This window comes from Cetorhinus maximus, chromosome 7, assembly GCF_964194155.1.
Source record: "Cetorhinus maximus chromosome 7, sCetMax3.hap1.1, whole genome shotgun sequence".
NCBI classification, from domain to species: Eukaryota; Metazoa; Chordata; class Chondrichthyes; order Lamniformes; family Cetorhinidae; genus Cetorhinus; species Cetorhinus maximus.
In genome coordinates this window covers 91,572,776-91,599,341 of record NC_135885.1, presented here as the reverse complement: position 1 = coordinate 91,599,341, position 26,566 = coordinate 91,572,776, and the positions used below count along the sequence as shown (strand labels likewise).

Genomic DNA, 26,566 nt, shown 5'->3' with positions numbered 1-26,566 from the left:
GAGATGCAACAACAATCCCATCTCACAAGAAACCACAAATTATTCCACATTCAGCATCGATCCAAACTCTGATCCCAACACTGATCGGGGATTAACAGAGTCTTACTGGCTCCTTGCCCACTATTTTTTTTAATTACACATGAGGAAGAGAAACAAAGAGAAACAAAAGTAACAAAAATAAACATCTTCCGAAACAAATTACACCAATGTACAGACCATCAGCAGCCAAAATACAGTAGGTTGAAAAGTGAGAACACAACATCATCAGGGAGTTTGGACAAAGTGAGGATATGACATAAATCGCCATTACAAAGGCATGGCGACAAGCCGGGCATGATTTGGAGATAAACATTCCAGGATACAAGATCATCAGAAAGCTTAGGGAAATTGGAAAACGAGGACGACGAGGAGGAGGAGCAATGCTGATAAAAGACACAAAGCAGTGGAAAGTAGTGGAAAGAAAGGAGATCAGAAAGGGTGAACAGGCAATGGGAGCAATATGCATAGAAGTAAGGAACAGTAAAGGATCCAATGCTGCTGGGAGTTTCCTTTTATTCCTTCATGGGATGTGAGCGTTGCTGACAAGGCCAGTGTTTGTTACCCATCTCTAATTGTTTATGAGAAAATGGTGGTGAGCCACCTTCTTGAACTGCTGCAGCCCATGTGATGTGATGTTTCAGGATTTTCACCCAGCGGTGGTAAAGGAACAGCAATACAATTCCAGGCAAATATGTTTTGTGATTTGCAGGCCAACTTGCAGGCGCTAATCTTTCCATCACTCTGCTGACCTTGTCCATCTGGGTGGAAGAGGTCACCAGTTTCAAAAATGCTGCTGAAGGACCCTTGGCAAGTTGCTGCAGTATATCTTGTAGATGGTACACACTGCTGCCACTGTGTGCCGGTGGCGGAAAATGAACATTTAACGTGGTGGATAGGGAGCAGGTTAAACAGGCTGTGTCATGGATGGTGTCATCTTTCGTGTTGTTGGAGCTGCACTCATCCAGGCAAGTGGAGAGTTTTCCATCACACTCCTGACTTGTACCTTTGGGGTGTCAGGAGATGAGTTACTCACCATAGAATTTCCAGCTTCTGACCTGCTCTTGTAGCCACAATATTTCTAGGCTGGTCCAGTTAAGTATTTGATCAATGGTAACCCCCAGGATGTTGATGCTGGGGGTTCAGTGATGGTAATGCCACTGAATGTCAAGGGCACTTGCTTTGTTTCTCTCCAATTGGAAATGGTACTTCCCACATCAGCCCAAGCCACAATGTGGTTCATGTCTTACTGCCTGGGGACACAGTCATCAATGGCACTAAACACTTTTGCAGTCATCAGGAAACTTTTGGTGGAAAGGTCATTGATGAAGCAGCTGAAGATGATTGGGCCTGGGGCACTAACCAGAGGAAATAGGAAATCCTGCAGCGGTGCCCTAGGGCTGACCTGATTGACCTCCAACAACCACAACCATCTTTCTTTGTGCTAGGTATTATTCAACCAGTGGAGAGATTTCCCCACCCCCCCCGCCCCGATTTTCACTGACTTCAGTGCGAGGGCTCCTTGATGCCACAGTTTAATGCTGCCTTGATGCCAAGGGCAATCAGGCTAACCTCTTGAGTTCAGCTCTTTTGTCCATGTTTGGACCAAGGCTGCAATGATGTCAAGAGCCAAATAGCCCTGGCAGAGCCCAAACTGAGCACCTGGGATCACTGTCAACAACACTTCCCATTACTTTGCTTATGACTGGTAGAAGAATGATTGGATTTGTCCTGCTTTTTGTGGCAATTTTGCACATTGCCAGGGAGATGCCAGTGTTGTATCTGCACTGGAACAACATGGCTAGGGGCGCAGCTAGTTCTGGAGCACAAAACTTCAGTACCACAAGCCAGGAAGGGTGTTGGGCCCCAAAGCCTTTGCTGTATCAAGTGCCTTCAGTCATTTCTTGATATCATATGGAGTGAATCTAATTGGCTGAAAACTGACATCTATGATGCTAGTGACCTTAAGAGGAAGCAGAGGTCGATTATCTACTCGGCACTTCTAGCTGAAGGCAGCTGCAAATGCTTCAGCCTTGTCTTTTGCACTGAGGTTCTGGACTCCCCCATCATTGATGAGGATGTTTGCATAGCCTCTTCCAACGGTTAGTTGTTTAATTGTCCACCACCATTCAAGACTGGTTGAGGCAGAATTGCTTGGCTTAGATCTGATCTATTGAGTATGTCTATAGCATGCTTTTTCACTGTCTAGCATGCATGTGGTCCTGTGTTTTAGCTTCACCAGGTTGGCATCTTATTAAGTGTGCCTGGGTGCTCTCCCACCTTCCACATTGAACCAGAGTTTGTCCCCTAACCTGATTGTAATGGTGGAGTATGGTATATGCATGACCATGAGATTAGAGATTGTTGTATACAACTGCTGCTGGTCCACAATGCCTCACGATGCCCAGCTTTGAGCTGCCAGATCTGTTCTGAATCTACCCCATTTAGCAAAATGGTAGTGCCACACAAGACAATGGAGAGTGTCCTCATTGTGAAGACAAGTATATGCAATGTCACTCCTGACAATACTGTCATGTACGGTGCATCTGCAACAGGTAGATTGGTGAGGACAAGGTCAAGTAGGTTTTTCCCTCTTTTTGATTCCTCTTACCACCTGCTACAAGCCCAGACTGGCAGGTATGTCCTTCAGGACTCGGCCAACTTGGTCAGTCGTGGTGCTACCAAGCCACTGTTGGTGATAGACATTGAAGTACCCCACACAGAGTACATTCTCTGCCCTTGATACTATCAATGCTTCTTCCAAGTAGTGGTCAACGTAGAGTAGCACTGATTCATCAGCTGAAGGAAGGCAGTAGGTGATAATCATCAGGAGGCTTCCTTGCCCATGTTTTCCCTGATGTCATGATGTCCAGAGTTGAGTCAATGTGAAGGGCTCCCACAATTGTACACTTCTGTGTCACCTCCTCTGGTGCAGTTCTCCTGTCGGTGAAAATGTCCAGGGATAGTGATGGAGGAGTCCATGGTGGTAAACGATGGGCAAAAGTCTGAGTATGGCTATGTCAGACTGTTGCTTAACCTGTCTAAGGGACAGATCTCTCACAAATCCCCAGATTTGAGTGATAAAGACTTTGCAGGGTCAAACAGGCAAGGTGTGCCTTTATCGTTTTCAGTGTCTAGTTCTAAGCCAGGTGGTCAGTCCGGTCTCTAGCAATTTGATACAACCAAGTGGCTGCCCGGCCACTTCAGAAGACAGGCCACATTACTGGCCTGACCCTTTAAGGATGATCCATTAGTTTTCAGGGCTTTTAGTTTTTTTATACCAGAGTTATTAATTAATTAAGTTTAATTTTCCCACTGCCTTTGTGGGATTTAAACCAATGTGTCTGCCGCATTAGTCCAGGGCTCTAGATTCCTAGGTCCAGTAACATTACCTCTATGCTACCGAACCTGGTAGTTATCTACAGGCCTTCTTACAGTAGTAGTACAACAGAGGAATATTTAAGTACAGAGATCAGGGAAGTCTGTCACAGAAACAGTGTGATAATGGGAGATTTAAATTTTCAGATTGGGAGAAGCAGATAGCAATGGCAATTTGGGAAAAATTCCTTCAGGTAGCACCCCTTTTAAGCATTTCTAATTAGGCGACTGTGCTGGCTCAGCCATGTTAATTGGATAACAACGAGTCCTGAAGTAGGACAACGCTATACCCAAAAACCTTCTGTACTGTGAACTGGCCACTGGGTCACAACCTCCCGGACACATCCATACCTCTGCTACACAGGCACCTGCATGCGAGATGGTGGACACTGACACAAGATAACTGGCAGACAGTCGCTGATGGCCATAACCTCTGGGGGGCTACCTGTCTGGAGGGGTATTGGAAGAGGCAAGGCAAAACAGAAGGCTCAGCTGGCTGAGAAGAGAGCCCAGAGAAAACAGGCTAGAAAATACTGATTCTTCTCAGTCCATGGTCTTCATCTGCAGCAAAGGCGGCAGGGGCTCCAGTACAAGAGCAGGGCTCCTGAGTCGAACCAGGAAGTGCTTAACACAGGACTGACCACCAAAGCCACAAACCACCGCCCCGCGAGACAAAAGGCTGCCAAAGATGCAAACAACGTCAAATTCCTGGGGCGGTGAGCAGGGGAGTAAACAGTCTCATGGACTGCTTGTTTTTCTTCAGTGGCATCACTGTGCAGGATGTACTTGAAGTGGCACCACACAAACAAATTTTTTCCCCAATGTATATCCAGAATGTACTTGGGACAGTTTTCTGGAAAATTGTGTCTTAGAAAGAATAATAGCACACTGGATTTAGTGATCATTAACGAATCAAAATTTGTCAGCAATATAATGAAAGGGACTATCTTACAAAGTGACCAGTGAACTTGATATCAAATTGAAGGAGGAGAAGGGAGATTCACAAACCAAGGTTTTAAATTTAACCAAGACAAATTTTGAAGCAATGGAAAATAAAATGAAAAGAGTGAACTGGGCTAAACTGTTAAACTGTGAACCATTAATGGTTATGACACAACAAGGATGCGATTTGCAAGTTGTAGCATTTTATAAAGGAAGTCCTGTCATCATTTCCCGTTTGACATGACTTTATAGCTTTTTCACAAATCATTAGATACATCAGGAATGATGTAATATATTAGATACAAAAATATGAAGTATAAGTAAATGTCTTAATGTATTTTAATTATTTTGGCTCAAGTTAGAATTAATAGGTGGCCTAAGATGGAAAACAGAACGACATGTTTTGATTTTGATGTTCCTTGCATGTTCTCTGTAACGACAATTTGTTAAGGCTAAAACAATGATTGCATTTCTTTTCCACATTTTAAATGTCTAAAAACAAATTTTTACATTAAACTGAAAAGCAAGATTTATTGTAGAACAATGTATTATGATGGAAAAATTATCACTAATATGCAGCAATTACAATCAAACTGTTAAGTACGTACACAGTTGTTGACAAAGCAGATCAGAAAACCTACCTAAGTCAGAGAATACATACCAGAAGTTAACAAATGATTGGTCAGTAACAACGACAAGAACATTTTCACTAGCTTTGAAAACGTGTGCAACCTCAGAGGTGTAGTTGTTCAGGGAATTTCAAGGAATGCATCAACTCATTGTGACAGCAGAAGTCAAAGGCCTCAACAATTAAAAATACAGCCTCAACCGCCAAGCAACACTTGCACAATCAATTCACCGACATTCAATAAAAAAGCAAAACATTTCTAAATGTTGGAAATTAGAAACAAGGACAGAAACCACTCTGCAAATCAGTGACCATTTGAGGAAGAGGACAGTTACAATAGCGTGAAAGGTCATTAAAGGGGCTCACACCTGAAACCTGCAGATGCTGACTAACCTGCAAAGTGTTTGCAACATTTTCTGCTTCTGTTTCATTGATATACATGGTCAACTACTTTTTTGAGGAAAATACAACTATCCTCGCTTAGCAGTCCTAATATGCTCTTGAAAAATGACGTGCTGAACGAAAACATGAAAACCACTTTCCTATAAGGAAGCATGGAATAAGAGTGGGTTACATTCCTGACCTGTAATTTTTAGATTAAAAACCTATTTTTATGGATTAATGTATTTAATGCAATTTATGGATTAAACAAACACTGGAACACAGGAATAAGTCACAAAATATTATGAAAATTATTTTTACTGGCATTTCAAGTTCTCTACAGCATGGTGAGAATGGAGGTTACTGGTCAGTCTGTAGAAGACTCATTGGTATTTGATTTGGTAGACACAATTAGAGGAGCTGATGCAGAACTCATGGAGAGTCTATGGCACTTAAGAACTGGTCCATCCTTGTCTGCTTGGAAAACTTCTGCCTTTCCCTGTAGATTGCTATGTAACATGCAATGGATTTATCCAAATAAGGACAAACACTGGTATTGTAATATACCATGTGTATATCTTGATTGATAGACTGCATCTCAACAGCCAACCTGAATAGCTTGGTTAATTTCTTCATTGTGATTTGACGTGATTTACTTCCATTTCATTGTCTTTATCATCTTCCCAAAAATTGTACTCATCTCTAAATTCATCTGATAATGCTTCGTTATGAGATTGCAACAACTCATCCACGTCCTCTGTGTCAAATTCATCAAAACCCACTGCGTAACTTTTCACACAATCTCATTGATATCTGCTGTATTTTCACTAGGGGTAAACCCATGAAAATCATGCACACATGCTGGCCAAATATTGCACCAAACTACATTTGTTGATGGTTGAACTTCATCCCAAGTCTCACCAATGAACTTAATGGTATGCACGATGTTGAAATTTTGCCAAAACTCACGAACTGTGGGTTTATCCCCTCCATTAGTTTCACGAATCAGCTGGCTTCCTGAAGTAATATACCTTGACTGTAGCAATGGCACCTTGATCCATAGGCTGGATTAAAGCAGTGACATTCTCTGGGAGAAATTCAACCCTGATGTTATCAGACAAATAGTTTAAGTTTTTTGGATCACCAGGGGCATTGTCCAGAAACAGCAATGCTTTATTGTCAAAGTTCTTAGCTTTGCAACAATTTTCAACAGCAGGACAGAAGAAGTAAATCAATCTTCAAAAACATTCCTGCAGCTGTGCTTAAAATGAATTCGTCATTGGGGCTGATCTTCAATCCAAATGCCCAGTCGGTGCTCCATTCTCTCCATCACATGGCTGTGCAAGTGTTGCAACATCATGGCAGTTGAAGAAGTTACAGTCTTACCACTGAGCTCAGCTTACTCTTGATTTTTCTTAATAGTATGCACAGTAGATTCAGTCAGGTTTATGGAATTAGCAATATCAATTGCATGCTCACCTTGCTCAAGATGCCCAAGCATATTAAGTTAACCTCTAAATTAATAGTCTTCCCCTTAGTGACCAGGGGAGTTGAAGAAAACTGTTACTTAGACATGATTTGGGTCAATTTTATACAGTACAAAGCACTTGTACTACAGTACTGCATAGCATAGCTAAATTCACAATTTGCAGTGAATCTTCAAAAAAAACTTTCAATAGTTCAAATGAAAATAAAGCACCTATACAGTGATGCACAACCTTCACAGAATTAGTTTTTACGTAGAGCTGTCACAGAAAACAGTTTAGGCGCGATTTGTAATGCAGATGCAGAGCTTGGAATCGCAAACGGTTCCCTGTGCACTTCGCATGTGCATGGCGTACTCATAAATTGTGTTTAATCAAAATGAAAGGCCATGCTATTTAATGAAGTTTATGAATTTATCATCTGTGTTAAAATGGAACAACGTTGTCAGAAACCGCTTAAAACAGAGGTTATTTATTATTCAATGCATCTTCAAAACATTGTTGCACATCTAGTACAGCAATTACTGAATTTAAAAAGCAGACATTACTTTCATGAACAAACTTGCATGCAATTCTAAAACTTAACAAATGTGTTGTGACTTTTGTTCAAAGGAAATAAACAAAACCAGACTGTGCAAGCAGCAGTCCATGAGGTTACGAAAAAACTTACCATCATCTTTTCAAAGAGTGAACTAACTTCCTTCTCTGGCAGCTGCTTTGAGGAATATTCATATTCTGGCGATTGTGCAGGCCAGTCATGACTGGAAAGTTGTGCATGCTTCAGATTTGGAAGAACTGGTCTGCCTCGTCTGCTGCCTGGAACTCGGATACTGGCAAATCTGTCCAGCTGCAAAAAGTTACCAAAAAAAAATCAAGTAGTTACAACCAGCTTTGTTTGTACATTCTTGTAATTAGAATCAAAGCTTCAGGTAAAAAGGTACATAAATCCACAATAAGGCTAAAAAAAAACAATTATTCCAATATCTCTTCTGATTTATAATTTTATTAACTTGGAAACATTACAATAGAAACATTTTTCACTATGACTGGTGGGATTGCTATGCATTATCCAGAGAAGTGACAAATATAACTAATGGCTTGTGAGTAATGAAGACGTTAAACTCCTTCAGCACTACTAAATTTGGTACAACCGAATTTTATGGGTCCTTCATATCAGAAATAAAACTTCTTGGCAATTCAATTATAAAATATTTATTGACCACAAATTTTCTCTGTGCTCCTAAATCCCATTTAGCTCCTGATCAAATAGTCCACCTAAAACAAAAAACTCATGGAGTGATGCATTGTGTGAAAAACCCATGTCATATTATTCCTTTGCATACCACATGGCAATGTTAACTCATTGGAGTAAGATTGCTTTTGTTACAAACCATTTTTTATTTGACAATCTCAGATACAAAGACACAACATCTTGCAGCAAGCCATTATGAATATAGCATCAAGGAAATGAAAACAAGATACATGCCTGTACACCACTCTTTTAGTACAGTAAATTGAAAGCCTGAGAGCATCATGGTTGCAAAGTGTGCAGCAAAAGAAAAGGCACTCTTGCCATCCCCAAATATTTGGGATTAGGCAGAAACTGGTGAGATTAAATTCAGTGATAATTATTTTTGCTTCAATGTTTGTTTCAGTTTTAGCCACAAGTTTATCGTAACAGCTGGGTTCATTAAATTTAGTTAAGAATTTAGTCACTTAATGCAGTTTAAACAGATGGCCCTTAATAGGTGATCTGTACTTACATTAGAGTAGACGCTGAGGTTTTCAGAGCCCTGCGATTACATTAAACTAAATATATGCTTAGTTAAGCATAGCCACTGTAGTCTATAATTCTCAGTCAGCAGATTTTTGCCACAAGACGACCCTTGCTAAAACAAATAGGAATTAAAAGATACCAAAGATGCATAAAAGGATCAGGACCCGGGACATACATATAAAATACAGGTCTACAGACGAAAAAGACAAGGTTCAATTTCATGTCAACGAAATATGGATAGTTATGCTGAAAGTTTGAACTAGAAGTGTCTCTCCTTGTTTTAAAGATGGGTTTATTCACAAAAATAGCACTTTTGGGCCAAGCATGTAGAAACCAATACTATCTAATGCAAGACACTTTTTTTTGCACGATGGGAGGTTAGGATACTCGTTACTGGGTCGAAGGTACTTCTTTTCAAGAGGACCACAAAAAGAAGTTCTCCTTACTTTGGTCGTGTTTCCAAACTAGTTTGGCACCAATCAAATTTGATTTTGAGAAATAAAAAGATAATTAAGGATGAGTAAGGCATCTCAGTCCATGTTAATTTATCAATTGATAGAGATCATAAGATGTGCTCAGTGCAGCATTCAACTAGCTCTTTGGAATAAAGGCCTCCCAATGTCAGGGGACTGGAAGTTTGCTCAAGTTATACCACCAACAAGAAAGGTAAGAGGGATCAAGCAGTCTAACAACAGTGGTGGGGAAGTTATTGGAAACCATAATCAGGGAGAAAGTATTAGTTTAATTGTAACGGCATGGATTAATCAAGTGGGCCACATTGGAAAGGCAAATCGTGTCCGACTAGCTTAATTTAATAGTCGTTTAGCACAGAACTTGAATATTGCTGAAAAAAAAAGGCATGCTGTTGAAGCTTTTCGTCTTGCACTGATCTGGACAGATTTGCAAGAATACAAATCATAAAGGGATCAACAACTTATACTGCATGAGAAGAGAGTGCTGATAGGTTGGCAAGTGGACTCTCATTGGGTAGAGGTATTGCTATGGAGGATGCACCAGGGAACAGTTAACTGCCAAGCTTTTGTTTAAATTCAAACCAGGCAAGTCAAATCTGACTGGTCAAGGCATTGCCATAGGGAATGAACCAGGGAATGGCCCTGGGTGTTTCTGCACATGCACGGAGTGCAAGTGGGCGGCGCATGCGCAATATGAACATACGAAATCAGAGCAAAAGTAAGTCATCCTGCACCTCGAGCCTACTCTGCCATTCATTAAAATCATGGCTGATCTCTTTGTAGTTCTCCGGGCAGGGGACAGGCCCATTGCGCCTTCATTAACGGAAATGGTGCAAAAACCTCAATCAGGTAACAATCAGGGCATCATAACCAGGGAAGAGTACCAGGCAGAGGACAAGGAAAGGTACCTAAGGGAGTCCCAGACAGGAGACGTGGAGAGGACCCAGTTAAGGAGAGAGGAGCAGAGAAAGCAGCTCCAAGCAGCAAAAGGGCTGTGGTTGGCAGACTTTAAGCAATGGAGGCACAGGAGAAGCCCTGAAGATCTAAGGAGGCAACAGAAGGTTGGTGACTTCATGCAGCAGGCTAATGGGGCAAAGGTACATACCCCTTTGGAGCAGTAATATTCTGCTCGGCGTGGCTGAACAGCTGAAGTTGTGCATGTGATTTGATGCTGGAGCACAGACTCGAGAATCCTGGGAAATGGAGTCTCAGGAGACAAGATTAAAACTCTGCAAGGTGAGCTGTCACTGAAGAAGTCCAAGTTCGAGCAATTTTTGGAGAGAATTCCAAGGCTGGATCTTCGAAAGTGAAGACTGGAATCCCTCGTGCGAGAGAGTTCAACAAGACTGGTTGACTCTCAATGTTTACTGACATCTGGGTGGGTTGCTGAGAAATCCGTGGTTGCATTTGCTATTCAATGTATAGTGTGGGACCACGATTTGCCTGTTAATCCACACTTACCTCATGTTAACCCTGAATGCTGGAGTATAAAATAGAGAATGTAAATTGTTTTACCTTTCTGGCCTTGAATATTAAAGTTTATTTCTGTTCATTCAAAACCCATGGAATCTTGTGGCTTTATTCTGTTAGCAAGCGTATTGGATCTCAAACTTTGCCTACTTTACACAAAGTTATTGGTCCCTGACCAGACCATCGGGGTCTGGTCTAGGATCATAACAGTGAGCTATATGAATGGCCTGCCTTGGTGCTCCAGGCCTTGTAAGAGAAAGCTTAAAACAAACAATAGCCCTCCAGAGACCTCACCCTTCCCACACACTCCCCATGCCAATGCATGCCCTGCTGCCCACCCCATGGCCCCTCATACTCTCCATGCCAACCTATGCCCTTCTACCCACCCTCATGGTGCCTCATACCCTCCTTACCAACCTATGCCTCTCTACCCACACCCCATAGTCCCTCATACCCTCCATACCAACCTATGCCCTTCTACCCCCACCCCATGGTCCTTTCTATCCATCATGCCAACTCATGCCCCCACCCAACACCCTTTCCCTTACAACCTCCATGCCAACTCACCTGGTATTCACCGAGGCAGACCTCAGGATCCATGCTGAGATTGAATAAAGTTCTAAATGTCAATTGATGACTTCACTAGTTAAAAAAACTCATTGGTAAAAATCCATTCACTAAATTTAAATTCCTTCAGCGACTTAATCCCTTATAAAGACAAACATTTCCTTCAAACATTGAATTCCCGATAAAAACAAGCATTTGTATTCATAGCCCCACAAAGGCTTTAAAACCACTTGGAGCTGTCAATCAAACTGTGGACTGGTAGCAAACTGCGATAATGATAGGTTGTGAAATCAGTTAAGCAGCATAAATCCAAAAACGATAAATCTCAGGCTTATGTCAACAGAGTGAAATAGCAAGAACAGATTTTTTTTAAACTGCAGACTTTAAAAAACAATTAAGGGCAAGATATTTAAATGCCTTGAGAGCTTGACACTTCCAATGTATTTGTCCACTTTTTACGCACATCCATGCCTACTTTTAACAGTCCCATAAGGCACATGACCTCTCCCAAAAGACTACCTATCCAAATAACTCCAGTAAGTTTAGGACGTCTCTTGAAAAGTGTAAAGTACACAGGTTGTGTTTTGGACATACCATTAATGAAAATTGAATCGGTTTGAAGGCGCTGCACTTTTACATGTGCCTGAGCCACAGATATGCCAACTACAACCCACCGCACCTCCAACTGCCACCCCGCCCACCACCGTCTCCAACCCACATCGTCCTCTGCCTCCCCCCACCCCCACCCCGGTGAAAAGTGTGGGAAACAGTGAGCGCTCGGTTCAGGAATGGAACTTCAGGAATCAGGGCTCCTGCGCCATTTTGGCTAAGCTAAAGACCCTCCCCATTCCTGCGAAAATTCAGGCCGAAGTAGTAGATAACAATAAGGATTATTCTAAACTTCAGGATTACAGAGAGGATGTGAATTGGGCAGAAGCACGGCAAACGAAGCTCACTGCAGTCAAGTGTGAAGTGATATGGAAAGGCAGTGTGCTATAAATGGCACTATTCTGACAAGTGCACATAAACAGGGCCTAGATAAATGGAAGTCCTTCCATTCTTAATGTTCCTAAATGCACAAGCAGACATATGGACAGTTCCACGTGTGCCCATTTTTTTTCAAAAGAACTTTTGTGAACAGTGGTGACAACAGTCAAATGGGAGTACTGCAGTACAAAATCTCAACCCCAAATTCTCAATCCATTGTCAACCACCTTTAAGTAAACCAGAAGGAAATGTAAACAGAATAATAGTTTAATAGCAAGTGCTTTATTTTAAAAACTAGGATTTGGCCACTTGGTTGTAACAATGCACAGGTAACTTTGCTTGACCTTAAACCTGCATGGTTCAAAAGTTCCACTCCAGGGATTTAAGCAATAATCTAGGCTGACATATCAGCATCAGACTGAGAAAGTGCTGCAGTGTCAAAGGCCTTGTCTTTCAAATGAAATTTTAAAGCGAGGCCCCATGTAGTAGATCCCATGGAATTATTTAAATAAAAGCAGCAAAGATCGCCTTGTATCCTCATTAATGTTTAGCATTCAATAGGCATCATGAAAAGAATTGTCGAGCAATTAAGTGGTCGCTCTTTGTGAAATCTTATGGTGTACAAATTGGTTGCTGCATTTCCCTATGTTACAGCACTGAACACACTTCAGAAGTATTTCATTGGTTTTACACCACTTTGGGATGTCCTGAGCTTGTGAAAAATGCTATATAAATGCAGGTTCTCTCACCCAAGACTGGTCGTGATCAAGTAGTGGAAACAAATGGGAAAACGTATTCCTAACAAGGATATCTCTCATTTTCTGAGCACAAAAATTGAATCCTTTTTTTAAAAGTCTTTTAACTTTCACCTATCCTCAGCACATCCCCACGTCATGACCATGATGGGTCTGCCATTGAGACAGTTTATCCAACAGCCTTTTGTTCTATAATAGCACAAGAGAAACTCTAAGCAGTGTCCATCAATATCTTCAATACCAGCAAGCATAACTTTCCACAGTTCTATCCTATATGTGGTATTATGGATAAACTTGTGGTAAACAAGTAGATTATTTAGAAGTTTTTTCCACTAGCAGTCCACAAAATAACTACCTAATAATGGAGCACCTGCGTAAAATCAAGATGACACCAAGTATTTTTCGGCAATTTTAGCTTTTCATTAAATGAGACCACAGAAAATATTTTAGCACTTTCCAATTCCTTTAAGCTATGAATTAGGCAAATACAGAAATTAGTATAATCAATAAACTCTTACAAAATCTCATACCGTCAACTTATTGTAATTTTTGATGAATAAGTACTTTGGCTAGAAGGATTTAAATAGTCAAGGTGCATTTGAATTGACTGCATGCAAATAATACTTAATGTAATGTTAAAGGCAGGCTGTTGTTTAAAAAGAAATTCCACAAAAACTACTACAATAGAAATTCTTACAAAGTGAATACCACAGTCGATCCAAAGCGATGGTTGCAATTCCGGAGGCATTGGTAGTGCAGATGGGCAGGGAGAGATATGGCAGGGCCCCATGAAGGTCAGGAGACCCTCAACAGCTACTTTCAAAAGGAAGGGAGTGGGATCAGGTGGTCAGGCAGATCAAATACGAGAAACTGGTGTCATTGACTCACAGCGGTGATTGGAATCACCAAATGCATCTCATATCACATCTTCGACACACAATCCTCTCAGTGCACCACATTCCCTTCACTCACCCACCAACAGCCCCTGACACTCCGGATCACCGCCTACTATCTACATACTCACCTCACACTCTCTCTCACCCATCAATGCTGCTAGTCTCACATCCACCTCTTGCTGCCTCCACGTATCTCAAGCTATTGCTCTCGCTTAACTACCTGTCGCAGATGCATCTGTCAAGATAACATTCGTAGACATGACCCCTGTGCAGTTCTTAGGGAGGTGAAGGCCCATCTTCACGATGAGGAAACTGTCCACCGTGTCCTGTGGCACTACCACCATGCCAAATGGAATAGATTTGAAACAGATTCAAAATAGACCTAGCAGCTCAAAACTAGGCAGCCATGAGGCACTGTGGGGCATCACCTGCAACAGAATTACATTCAACAATCTGCAACCTCATGGTCCAGTACATCCCTCACTCTACCATTACCATGAAGCCAAGAGATGAACCTGGGTTCAATGAAGGAGTGCAGAAACGCATGTCAAGAGCACCACCAGGCATACCTAAAAATGAGGTTCCAACCTGGTAAAATTACAACACCGACCGGACAAACATGCCAAACAGCAGAAGCAGCATGCAATAGAAAGAACTAAGTAATCCCACAGCCGACAGATCAGATCAAAGATCTGCAGTCCTGCCACATCCAGTCGTGACTGGTGATGGACAATTAAACAAGTAACAGGAGGAGGAGGCTCCACAAATATTCCCATCCTCAATGCTGGGGAAGCCCAACACATCAGCTGAAAAGACAAGGCTGAAGCATTTGAAACCATCTTCAGCCAGAAGTGTTGAGTGGATGATCCATCTTGGTGTCCTCCTGAGATCCCCAGCATCACAGCGTCAACAGATTCATTACTCGTGATTATCAATAAAAGGCTGAAAGCACTCAATACAGCAACAATGATGGACCCTGACAACATCTCAGCAGTAGGAGCGAAGACTAGTGCTCCAGAATGGGCCATGACCCAAGCCAAGTTCTTCTAGTAGAGCTGCAACAATGGCATTGATCCAACAATGTGGAAAATTGCCTAGATATATCCTACCCACAAAAGCAGGACTAATCCATTCCAGCCAATTTCTGCCTTATTAGTCTATTCTCGATCATCAGCAAAGTGACGGAAGGCATTGAAGATGTCGTTGGGCACTTGACTTGACCTTATTCCAGCCTTAGTCCAAACACGGTCAAAGGAGCTGAATTCCAAAGGCAAGATCATGGCCGCATTTGACCAAGTGTGGCATCAGGGAACCCTGACAAAACTCAAAGTCAATGGAAATTGGGGGGAAACTTTCCACAGTTGGAGTCACACCTAGCACAAAGGAAGATGCTTGTGATTGTTGGAGGCCAATCCTGCAGCAATGGGGCTACAGGTTTCCTCAGCATCTTCAGCTGCTTCATCAACGACCTTCCCTCTGTCATAAGGTCCAAAGTTGGGATACTCGCTGATGATTGCACAATGTTCAGTACCAGTCGTGACTCCTCAGATACTGAAGCAGTCCGTGTCCATACATAGCTAGACCTGAACAACAGTCAGGCTTGGGCTGGTAAATGGCAAGTAACTTTAATGCCACACAATTGTCAGGCAATGACCATCTCCAACAAGGCAGAATCTCATCATCTCCCTTTGACATTCGACAGTGCCAGGATGTAAACAGTTGTATTGTAAGCTGTAAATTTACTTTTAAGATGATAGGAAGTTGAGGTCAAGAATAGTTAACTAGCAATTCTACCTGGATGCAGGGTTGCGCTTCACATTGCCATGGGGGAAGAGGGCAGGCTTCTCAACAAATCAATGAGTATCACAGACAAACAAGTTTGCGTAGTCAGCAGAGAGAAAAGGCTGCTTGATTTTGTAAGCGACCACAGTTGGATGCAAGAGGGTCTCTAGTCCAAGGCACGCATCCCGCAGCCATCTCAGGATTCTGGGAAATTCATTTCTGGCATGGCCAACGGGAAGAATCAGCATAACAGGCTTTACTGCTGGTGGTAGATTTAAGAAACTCTCCAAAAACAGAGGAAAATGCTTGGAGACAGTTACTTGAAGTTCTTACTCGACGAAACAGGGGTGAGGGAAGATGTGATAAACTAAAGATGGAGAAGGAAAAAGAGCAGGACAGTTATAGGGGTAACTGTTATCAAAATGTGTCAGAAAGGGACAGATTGGACAAACATAAGAGTGCACCAGCAGTTAAGGCCAGAGATGGTAAAAATAATAAGCCAGAATTAAAAGCACTTTACCTGAATGCACACAGCATTCGCAATATGGTAGATGAATTGGCAGCGCAAATAGAAATAAGCAGGTATAAGAACGAACATAACAAATAGGAATAGAAGTAGAGCATTCGGCCCCTTGAGCCTGCTCCGCCATTCCATAAGATCATGGCTGAACCTCATGTTTCAATTTCCACATTCCCATCTAACCCCGATAACCTTTGATTCCCTTGCCTAACAAGAATCTATCCACTTCTGCCTTAAAAATATACATCGACGCCACCTCCACCTTCTGAGGCAAAGAATTCCAAAGTCACACAACCCTCAGAGAAAAAATTTCTCCTCATCTCTGTCCTAAAAGGGAGACTCCTAATTTTAAAACAGTGTCCCCTAGTCCTGGACTCACCCACAAGAGAAAACCCAGAGAAAGCCCAGTCTGTCCAATCTTTCCTCATAGTCAACCCACTCATTCCAGGTATCAATCTAATAAACTCCTTTGAATCACCTCCAATGCATTTACATCTTTCCTTAAATAAGGAGACTAAAACTGCACACAGTATGCGAGGTGCAGTCGCACCAATACCTTGTACAACTGAAGCAAAACATCCTTACTTTCATGTCAATCCCCCTCATAATAAAGGATAGCATTCCATTAGCCGCCTTAATTACTTGCTGTACCTGTATACTAACTTTTTGTGACACATGCACTAGAACACTGAGATCCCTCTGCACCTCAGAATTATGCAGCCATTCTCCATTTAAGTAATACTCTACTTTTTTATTCTTCCTGCCAAAGTGAACAACTTCACATTTTCCCACATCTGCCATATTTTTGCCCACTCACTCAACCTATCTATATCCGTCTGCAAACTCCTTATGTCCTCTTCACAATATACTTTCCTACCTATCTTTGTATCATCTGCAAATTTAGCTACCATGTCTTCACTCACCATTAAGTCATTGATGTAAATCGTAAAAAGTTGAGGCCCTAATACAGGCCCCTGTGGGACGCCACTCATCACATCCCGCAATCAGACAAAGACCCATTTATGCACACTCTACTTTCTGCCAGCCAGCCTTCTATCCATGCTAATTAATATGTTACTCACTACATCATGTGCTTTTATTTTTCATAATAATCTTTGTATGATCTAATTGCCACAACAGAGACATGGCTGCAGGGTGATCAAGGCTGAGAACTGAAATCCAAGGGTGTTTGGCATTTAGAAGGATAGGCAAAATAGAAAAGGAGGTGGTGTTGCACTGTTAATAAAGGATGGGAGCAGTACATTAGTTACAGAGGATCTTAGATCAGAAGATCAAAATGTAGAATGAGCTTGGATGGAGCTAAGAGACAGCAAGGGGCAGCAAACTTTAGTGGGAATTGTTCACAGGCCACCAAATGGTAGTGGTAATGTAGGGCATGGTATAAATTAGGAAATTAAAAGTACATGTAAAAGAGTAATACAGCCATCATGAAGGGCTTCAATCTACATATAGGTTTAGTAAACATAATTAGCATTAATGCTAAGGAGGGCAAATTCCAGGAATGTATACGCAATGGTTTTCTACAATGGTAGGTTGAGGAACCAATTAGAGAACAGGCTATTTTAGGTCTAGTATTGTGCAATCAGAAAGGGCTAATTAATAATCTCATTGTAAATGAGCCTTTAGGGAAGAGTGATCATAATATGATAGAATTTTACATCAAGTTTGAAAGTGATGTCGTACAATTGGAAACTAAGGTATTTAATCTAAACAAAAGAAGCTACGTAGGTGTGAGGGGTAAGTTCGCTGAGGCAGATTGGGGAACTGCATTAAAAGGTATGATGGTAGACAGGTAACAGGTATTTAAAGAATTAATACATGGTTTGTAATAAGAAGCTAGAAAGAAGAGTGATCCAACCATTGTTAGCAAGAGAGGTTAAAGATTATATTAGATCAAAGGAAGAGGCTTATAAAGTTGCCAAAAAAAAGTAGTGAGCCTGAGGATTTGGAGTATTTTAAAATTCAGCAACAGAGAACCAAGAAATTGAGAGAGAGGGGGAAAATAGAATATGAAATTAAACTAGCGTGGAACGTAAAAACAGGCTGTAAAAGCTTCGACAGAAACGCAAAAAGGAAAAGGTTAGTAAAGACAAATGTGGGCCCATTATAGGCAGAGACAGGAGAATTTATAATGGGGAATAGTGAAATGGCAGAGAAGCTAACAAATACTTGGTGTCTGTCTTTACAGAGGAAGATACAAAAAACCTCTCTGAAATATTGGGTAGCCAAGAGACTGGTGAGATTGAGGGCCCAAAAGCTATCAGTATTAGTAAAAAAGTAGTGCTGGAGAAATTAATGGGGCTAAAAGTTGATAAATCCCCTAGATCTGATGATCTCCACCCCAGCGTGTTCAAAGAGAATTTTGAAGGATTATCTGTAGAGATAATGGATACTTTGGTGATCATCCTTCAAAATTCTAAAGATTCTGGAAGTGTCTGCAGATTAGAAGATAGCAAATGTGGCTCCATTATTTGAGAAGAGAGCGAGAGAGAGAGGTAAAACGAGAGAGAGAGAGATAGAGAGATAAAACGAGAGAGAGAGAGATAGAGAGATAAAACGAGAGAAAGAGAGATAGAGAGATAAAACGAGAGAGAGAGAGAGATAGAGAGATAAAACGAGAGAGAGAAAGAGAGAGAGAGATAAAACGAGAGTGATAGAGAGAAAAAACGAGAGAGAGGTAAAATGAGAGACAGAGAGATAAAACAAGAGAGAGAGAGAGAGATAACGAGAGAGATAAAACGAGAGAGAGGAAGAGATATCAAACAAGAGAGAAAGAGATATCAAACGAGAGAGAAAGAGATATCAAACGAGAGAGAAAGAGATATCAAACGAGAGAGAAAGAGATATCAAACGAGAGAGAAAGATATCAAACGAGAGAGAAAGATATCAAACGAGAGAGAAAGATATCAAACGAGAGAGAAAGATATCAAACGAGAGAGAAAGAGAGATATAAAACAAGAGAGATATAGATATAAAACGAGAGAGATATAAAATATGAGAGAGAGAGAAAGAGAGAGAGGGAGAGAGAGAGGTAATAGTGCACCATTCTCTTTAAAAGTTATAGACAAAAGAACAGTTCGCACTTCATGCGATTGGCTGGTCCTGGAAAACACACAGTGCACCTGATGAAGAGGTTTTTCACTCCTGAAGCGTAGTTAGGTGAATTCCATAGCCAAAATCGCAAACCAGAGTCGAGGATTCTCTTGAAGAGATGGACTTTCTGCAGGTCATGCAGTTCATTACTTGTAGTCTTGTTACCAATTCTGTTGTATTGGTGAACTTGAAAAGAAACAGGCTTGTAGACCTTACAATGTTTCAGTCACCAGTTATCAAGACATAGGTGTTATTGCCCTTTCTGCTGCTGTTGTTTCAGCAGTTTTTGTTGTTGTTGTGCAGACAGCACATAAGTGTTGATTTAAAGTGCTGACAAAAGATTTAAACAAGAAAATTCCACACCAAGTACAGTTTATGTTTTACAAGCTACGAATATGACATGCCTCTATTGGGCATGACAACAGGTTAGGTTTTTTCTGTATTGTTCTAAGGCCAGGCCAGGCAGGCAGGCACTGGCAAATCAGGTGGCTGGGAGAGGGGTACAAATGTCTAACAGGATTTTACACTGATCTAATTTATTTATTCAAACATTTTTGGCCTGTACTTCAGAATTTGTATTTAAGCAGTTGTTAAATTAATGTATAATGCTCTTTATGAAGCCATTTCTATTTCATTGTAATATTGATTCCGTTTTTTTTTATATTCACGGGATGTGAGTGTCGCTGCCTGGGCCAGCATTTATTGCCCATCTCTAGTTGCCCTTAAGGTGGTAGTGAGCTGCCTTCTTGAGCCGCTGCAGTCCATGTGGTGTAGGTACACCCACAGTGCTGTTAGGAAGGGAGTTCCAGGATTTTAACCCAGCGACAGTGAAGGGACGGCGATATATTTCCAAGTCAGGATGCTGAGTGATTTGGAGGGGAACCTCAGGTGGCCGTGTTCCCATCTAGCTGCTGCCCTTGTCCTTCTAGGTGGTAGTGGTCGTGGGTTTGAAAGATGCTGTCTAAGGATCCTTGGTGAATTCCTGCAGTGCATCTTGTAGATGGGACACACCGATGCTACAATGCGTTGGTGCCGGAGGGAGTGAATGTTTATGGATGTGGTGCCAATCAAGCAGACTGCTTTGTCCTGGACAGTGTCCAGCTTCACAGTGTTGTGGGAGCTGCACTCATCCAGGCATGTGGGGAGTATTCCATCACACTCCTGACTTGTGTCTTGTAGATGGTGGGCAGGCTTTGGGGAGTCAGGAGGTGAGTTACTCATTGCATGATTCCTAGCATCTGACCTGCCCTTGTAGCCACAGTATTTATAGGACTAGTCCAGTTCAGTTTCTGGTCAATGGTAACCCGAGGATGTTGATAGTGGGGGAATTCAGTGATGGTAATGCCATTGAAAATCATGGGGCGATGGTTGGATTTTTGGATGGTTGAATGTTACTTGCCACTTGTCAGGCCAAGTCTGGGTATTGTCCAGGTCTTGCTGCATTTGGACATGGACTGCTTTGGCATCTGAGGAGTCGTGAATGGTGCTGTTCATTGTGCAATCATCAGCGAACATCCCCACTTCTGACCTTATGATGGGAGGAAGATCATTGATGAAGCAGTTGAAGATGGTTGGGCCTAGGACATTACCCTGAGGAACTCCTGCAGTGATGTCCTGGAGCTGATTTCACTGACCTCCAACAACCACAAATACCTTCCTTTGTGCTGGGTGTGACTCTAACCAGCAGAGAGTTTTCCCCCTGATTCCCATTGACTCCAGTTTTGCCAGGGCTCCTTGATGTCACACTCGGTCAAACGCTGCCTTGATGTCACCTCACCTTGGAAGTTCAGCTCTTTTGTCCACTTTTGAACCAAGGCCAGGAGCTGAGTAGCCCTAGCAGAACCCAAACTGGGAGTCAGTGAACAGGTTATTACTAAGCAAGTGCCGCTTGATAGCACTGTTGATGACCCCTTCCATTGCTTTACTGATGATCTAGAGTCGACTAATGGGGCGGTAATTGACCGGGTTGGATTTGTCCTGCTTTGTGTGTACAGGACATACCTGGGCACATAGTTGGATAGATGCCAATGTTGTAGCTGTACTGGAACAGCTTGGCTAGGGGCGGGGCAAGTTCTGGAACACAAATCTTCAGTACTATTGCTGGAATATTGTCAGGGCCCATAGCCTTTACCGTATCCAGTGCCTTCAGCCATTTCTTGATATCACGCGGAGTGAATCGAATTAACTGAAGACTGACATCCGTGATGCTGGGGGCCTCCGGAGGAGGCTGAGGCGGATCATCCATTCGGCACTTCCGGCTGAAGATTGTTGCGAATGCTTCAGCCTTATCTTTTGCACTGATTTGCAAATTAGCCTCATCTTTTGCTGGCTCCTCCATCATTGAGGATGGGGATTTTCGAGGAGCATCCTCCTCCAGCGAATCGCTTAATTGTCCACCACCATTCACGTGGCAGGGCTGCAGAGCTGAAATCTGATCTGTTGGTTGTGGGATTGCTCAGCTCTTTCTAACAATTGCTGCTTTTGTATTTTGGCACGCAATTAGTCCTGTGTTATAGCTTCACCGGGTTGACCTCATTTTTAGGTATGCCTGGTGCTGCTCCTGGCATGCCCTCCTGCACTCTTCATTGAACCAGGGTTGATCCCCTGGCTTGATGGTAATGGTGGAGTGGGGGGTATGCCAGGCCACGTGGTTACAGATTGTGTGCGAGTACAATTCTGCTGCTGATGGCCCACAACACCTCATGGTTGCCCAGTCTCGAATTGCTAGTTCAGTTCGAAATCTGTCCCATTTAGCACAGTGGTAGTGCCACACAACATGATGGAGGGTATCCTCAATGTGCAGGCCTTACCTGGTCTGGAGTTACATGTAGGCCAGGTAAGGACAGATTTCCTTCCCTAAAGGGAACATTAGTGAACCAGATGGGTTTTTTTTTTACAACAATCGACAATCGTCATCATTTTCATTAGACTTTTAATTCCAGATTTTATTTATTGAATTCAAATGTCACCATCTGCCATGGCGGTATTCGAATCCGGGTCCCCAGAGCATTACCCTGGGTCTCTGGATTACTAGCCCAGCAACAATAACAACATGTCATCAACTCCCCTACAGTTAATGTTTGATTGTAATTTCTAGTTAACTTTTGTTTCATGGCTTGTTTTATTCAATAAAAAGTCATTGCATTTTCATTAAAATTAAGTTGATAACACTGATTAATGTTCCACAAGAAGCTGAATTGACCTCAACAGACTTTTGAGTAGAATTCAGTTTGGATTGTCACAGGAATTGACTAAGTCATTGCAGGATTCTAGGGAGCCTGGTTATGTTCCACAGGTGAGGCTTCCTTCAAACGAAACCAGCAAGATAGAAAGAAAATAGTTTAAAATAAAATTTATCATTCGTGATACTGAATCTCTCTGCTCAGGAATCACAGATTATTAGTTATGTGTAACACGTGGTTCTTTGTTAACTTATTGTGTATTTTTTTGATACTTCAGTTTTGAATGGATAGCCACACGTGACCTAACCACTGGATTAAGCAGTGACCTAATGATGTCAACTGAGTAATCCTTTTCTTCTTGGTTTCACAACAACTTCGAGCTACCATCAAGAACAGGGTTTGTCTTGATTCTAAGTCTGCCTGATGAATACTCTGGAAGAGTTCAAAGATAACCATCTGAGACAATGTTTCAGATGAGCTTTAAAATTACCATTTTTGGTACAGTCCAACCAGTACCAAGCCTCCTTCTGAAAAGCAGGGACAAGTAAAGCATTTGTGCCTCAGACATCTGTCAGGGCTTCAAAGGAGTGTGCTGAAAATGGACCCAAAATCTCAGCAATACATCAAGACCTGAAATAAAAGATCTTGCACTCTCCTTGCTGATGCAGTTATCTTTACATCAGTTCAACTGGTCACAGTTCTGAACCAGTCATCGCAACGTAAAAACTTGACTGCTGAGAAAACAAACTGAATGGAAGAGTGTAAATGTGCAATAAATAAGTACATGCTCCTGACACAAGCGTTTGTTCTGGTATACAGCACAAGAATGAGGGAAATCACGGGTAGCTACTGATGTCAAAATGTCTCAACAGATGCTGATTTTCGAGTGATCAAAGCCAGTGTCTATCCACTGATGCAAGGTGCGGAGAATGTCCAAGTACGATGAATATCATTTGTAAGCAATTCAACTCAATGGTATCCTTGGTTCACAAACCTTATTGGTCACAGTATTAGTATATTAATCACCAGATATTAGTCACCACATGACCACGCAGTCACGCAGTGCCCAAGCTGGATACTGCTGCCATCTGCAGGACAAACACTGATGAACTGTGAATCTTAAATTAGAGCCCTAAAGAAAATGTTTATAAAAGGTACTTAAATATTCCAAACCAGTTGATTAAGTACATGCTGAAACATGAATATTAATCCAATATTAACAGATATTGAATTTATGAACTGCAGAATTAAATTGCAACTCAGTAAAAACACAGCAAAATACAAGGATGTTAGTTAAATATAAAAAAGCCTTACCATATCATCTGTCAATGTTTTGATATTCAAGTTCTGCAGAAAAGGGAAAAACAAATTACTACATAATATTTATCCACAGAATAATAATTATGCACAAATGATTGCTTACTCAAGAAATACAGGGAATATGACAAAATATAATTAATTTTTAAACAATAATCTTGTTTTTAAACCATCCTATTGTTAAATTTGTTTACGGTTCAGTTGTTAGAAAATCATACATCTGTCATTATAGCATAAATAAAATCTCTGTGGATTCATAGTATCGAATACATGTTATGCAATAGTCTTGTTATCCAGATTTTACACCCGGCCTCTTCACTTATTTAAGTTTGTACAGCTTGAAAGTTGATGGCCTGTCGGTCAACCCCACCTTTTTCAACCTACTCTTTTAATCGTCACTTATGAAGTCAAATCAATAAATTCTCATCAGGCTCAAAAAGGTTCAATAACATAAACTGGGTAACGAAAGCAACCTTTTGCTCAATCATATTTTAAATAGCTCACTGAAACTGTTTTGGCACTGTATAGTTACACTTAATCAACAAGCTTATTCTGTAGCAACTGTAAAAATTCTACATGGTTTCATGACCTAAGTTATTAAACGTTAAGATAATTCACACTTGATTTTTGAAAAACAGTTTAACTTGGCTATTGCTCACTGAAGGAGCCATTCCATAAGAGTCAGGAATCCTGCATAGCATCATGTGTTTTATTTTAAGCAAATCACAATTTCACTAACTTTTTGGAGGGTGTGTGTTTTATACAATGTGCGTCAATCGATATTGTGTGATATTCTTGGACTGCGAGGTGGTTTCATTTATTAAACGGAGAGCTGTGGAGGCTCAGTTGTTAAATATGCTCATGACTGAGATCAATAGATTTCTACATATCAAAAACATCAAGGGATGCAAGGGTAGTGCAGGAAAATGGTGTTAAAGTAGAAGCCATGATTTCATTGAATGGCAGAGAAGACTCAAGGGGCTGAATGGCCTAATCCTGCTCCTATTTCTTATGTTCTTATTCAACTTGCTCATCCAGTGATGAGACATGAAAAAATAATTACTTGTCTGTCAAGATCTTTGGGTTAGCTAATATTTATCTCTCAACCAATATCACGAAAACAATTATACATTCATTTAACTATGTATTCACATTGATTTCCAACTTATTTTTAAAGCATAGTATAACAAAAATAGTGTGTTCCACCTTGGAGGCAATTAGGAGATTAGCTCTAGTTGCTATGTGCTGCAGTACAGAGGAATGAGGGAAGTATGAAGTTTGCTGATGTGCGCAGCACTATGAGAAGGCTAAAGATCTGGGAGAACTCAAATATCATTGTTGGTTGTGGAAGCACTGGGTTCGGGGATTCCTGTGCCTTAACCATACAGGGGAGGGAGGGCAGGGCATGGGATCACCAGGAGCAGAGAGATTGTGATACGGATTGGGGAGACTGGATGAGGGTTCTGCTGATTAGAGTTAGGGGTCAAGTAGTACAATTGATAGCTAACTGGCTGCAAGGCAGAGAAGCAGAGAATAGGGTAAAGCTATTCAGAGCGACAGAGGATGGGAAGTGAGGTTCTACGTGAATCGTGCTCGGACCATCATTGTTCACAATTGCAAAACGATTTTTACTTTAGAATTTTTTAAAGAATCACAATTTCTCGATCTGAAGATGACATCAACCCTTAGGGAGACTGCAACAAATCACAAGGCAACAAGAGTCCATTTGCAGGATGGGTTTATTACAGACAAAAGAATTTCAACCCGGATATTTAGCTAAGGAAAATAAGGTGGCCGCATATTAAGTGGAAAATAAGAATCTAAATAGGGTCGCAGAGCAAAGGGCTCTGGGAGTGCAAATACACAAGTCCCTAAAATTAGTGACACAGATCAATAAGACCTTAAAAAAAAGCAAGCATGAGGGTTTATTTCTGGGCAGATGGAATTGAGAAGTAGATAAGTTATACTAAACTTATATCGAACCTTGATTGGCCCACTTGGCTTAAGAGTACTGTGTACAGTTCTAGTCACCATATAATAAAACAGTATAGAGAGGCACTCGAGAGGGTACAAAAATTATTTCCAAAAATGATACCAGAATTGAGAGGAAATGATCAGAGACAGCTGAGGAGTAATCTTTAAAAATTATGAAAGACTTTGATAGAGTAGACACAGAGAGAGTATATCAACTTGTGGAGAGGAGTAGAACTAGAGGCCATCAATATAAGATAGTCACCCAGAAATCAAATTGTGAATTCAGCCAAAGAGTGGTGAGAATACCTTACAGAAGAGACAGTTGAATGGAAATTTGATAGAGGTGTTCAAAATCATGAGGGGTCTGGACTGAGTAGATAGAGAGAAACTGTTTCATTGGCACAAGAGTGGGAAACCATAAGACATTGATTTAAGGTAAATTGCAAGAAACAGTGACACGAGGAAAAATCCTTCTTGCACAGCAAGTAGTTAGAATGTGGATTGCACTGCCTGAGCTATTGGCGGAGGCAGGTTAGATCATGGCTTTTCAAAGGGAATTGGATAAGCACCTGAAGAAAAAAAACTGCAGGGCTACCAAGAAAGGGCAGGGAATTGTAACTAGTTGAATTACTCTTGCACAGAGCTGACATGGACATGGTGGGCCAAACGGCCTCCTTCTCCACTGCAACCATTTTGTGATTCTGCATAAAACTTGCTACCACAGAGAAGAGTTGAGGCAAATAGTATAGATGCTTTTATTGGGAAGCTACATAAGTATATGAAGGAAAAGGGATAAGGTGGTTAAATGCTGACATAATTAGATCAGGAAGGATAGGTGGAGGCTTAAGTGGAGTATAAACACAGGTATGGACTGGTTGGATGAAATGGTCTGCTTCGGTGTCG

The 26,566-nt window shown here is 41.4% G+C and overlaps 1 protein-coding gene across 1 annotated transcript in view; it reads right to left on the bottom strand.

Moving 5' to 3' along the window:
- The window catches only part of LOC144682943 (protein diaphanous homolog 3-like), a 786,894-nt gene that overhangs the window by 730,744 nt on the left and 29,584 nt on the right, over positions 1-26,566 (bottom strand). The window contains exons 2-3 of the mRNA XM_078545867.1: positions 23,687-23,719; positions 7,520-7,696 (exon numbers count right to left, since the gene is read on the bottom strand). Of these exons, the coding sequence (XP_078401993.1) occupies positions 7,520-7,696; positions 23,687-23,719 (210 nt within the window). The remainder of the gene's footprint in view (positions 1-7,519; positions 7,697-23,686; positions 23,720-26,566) is intronic.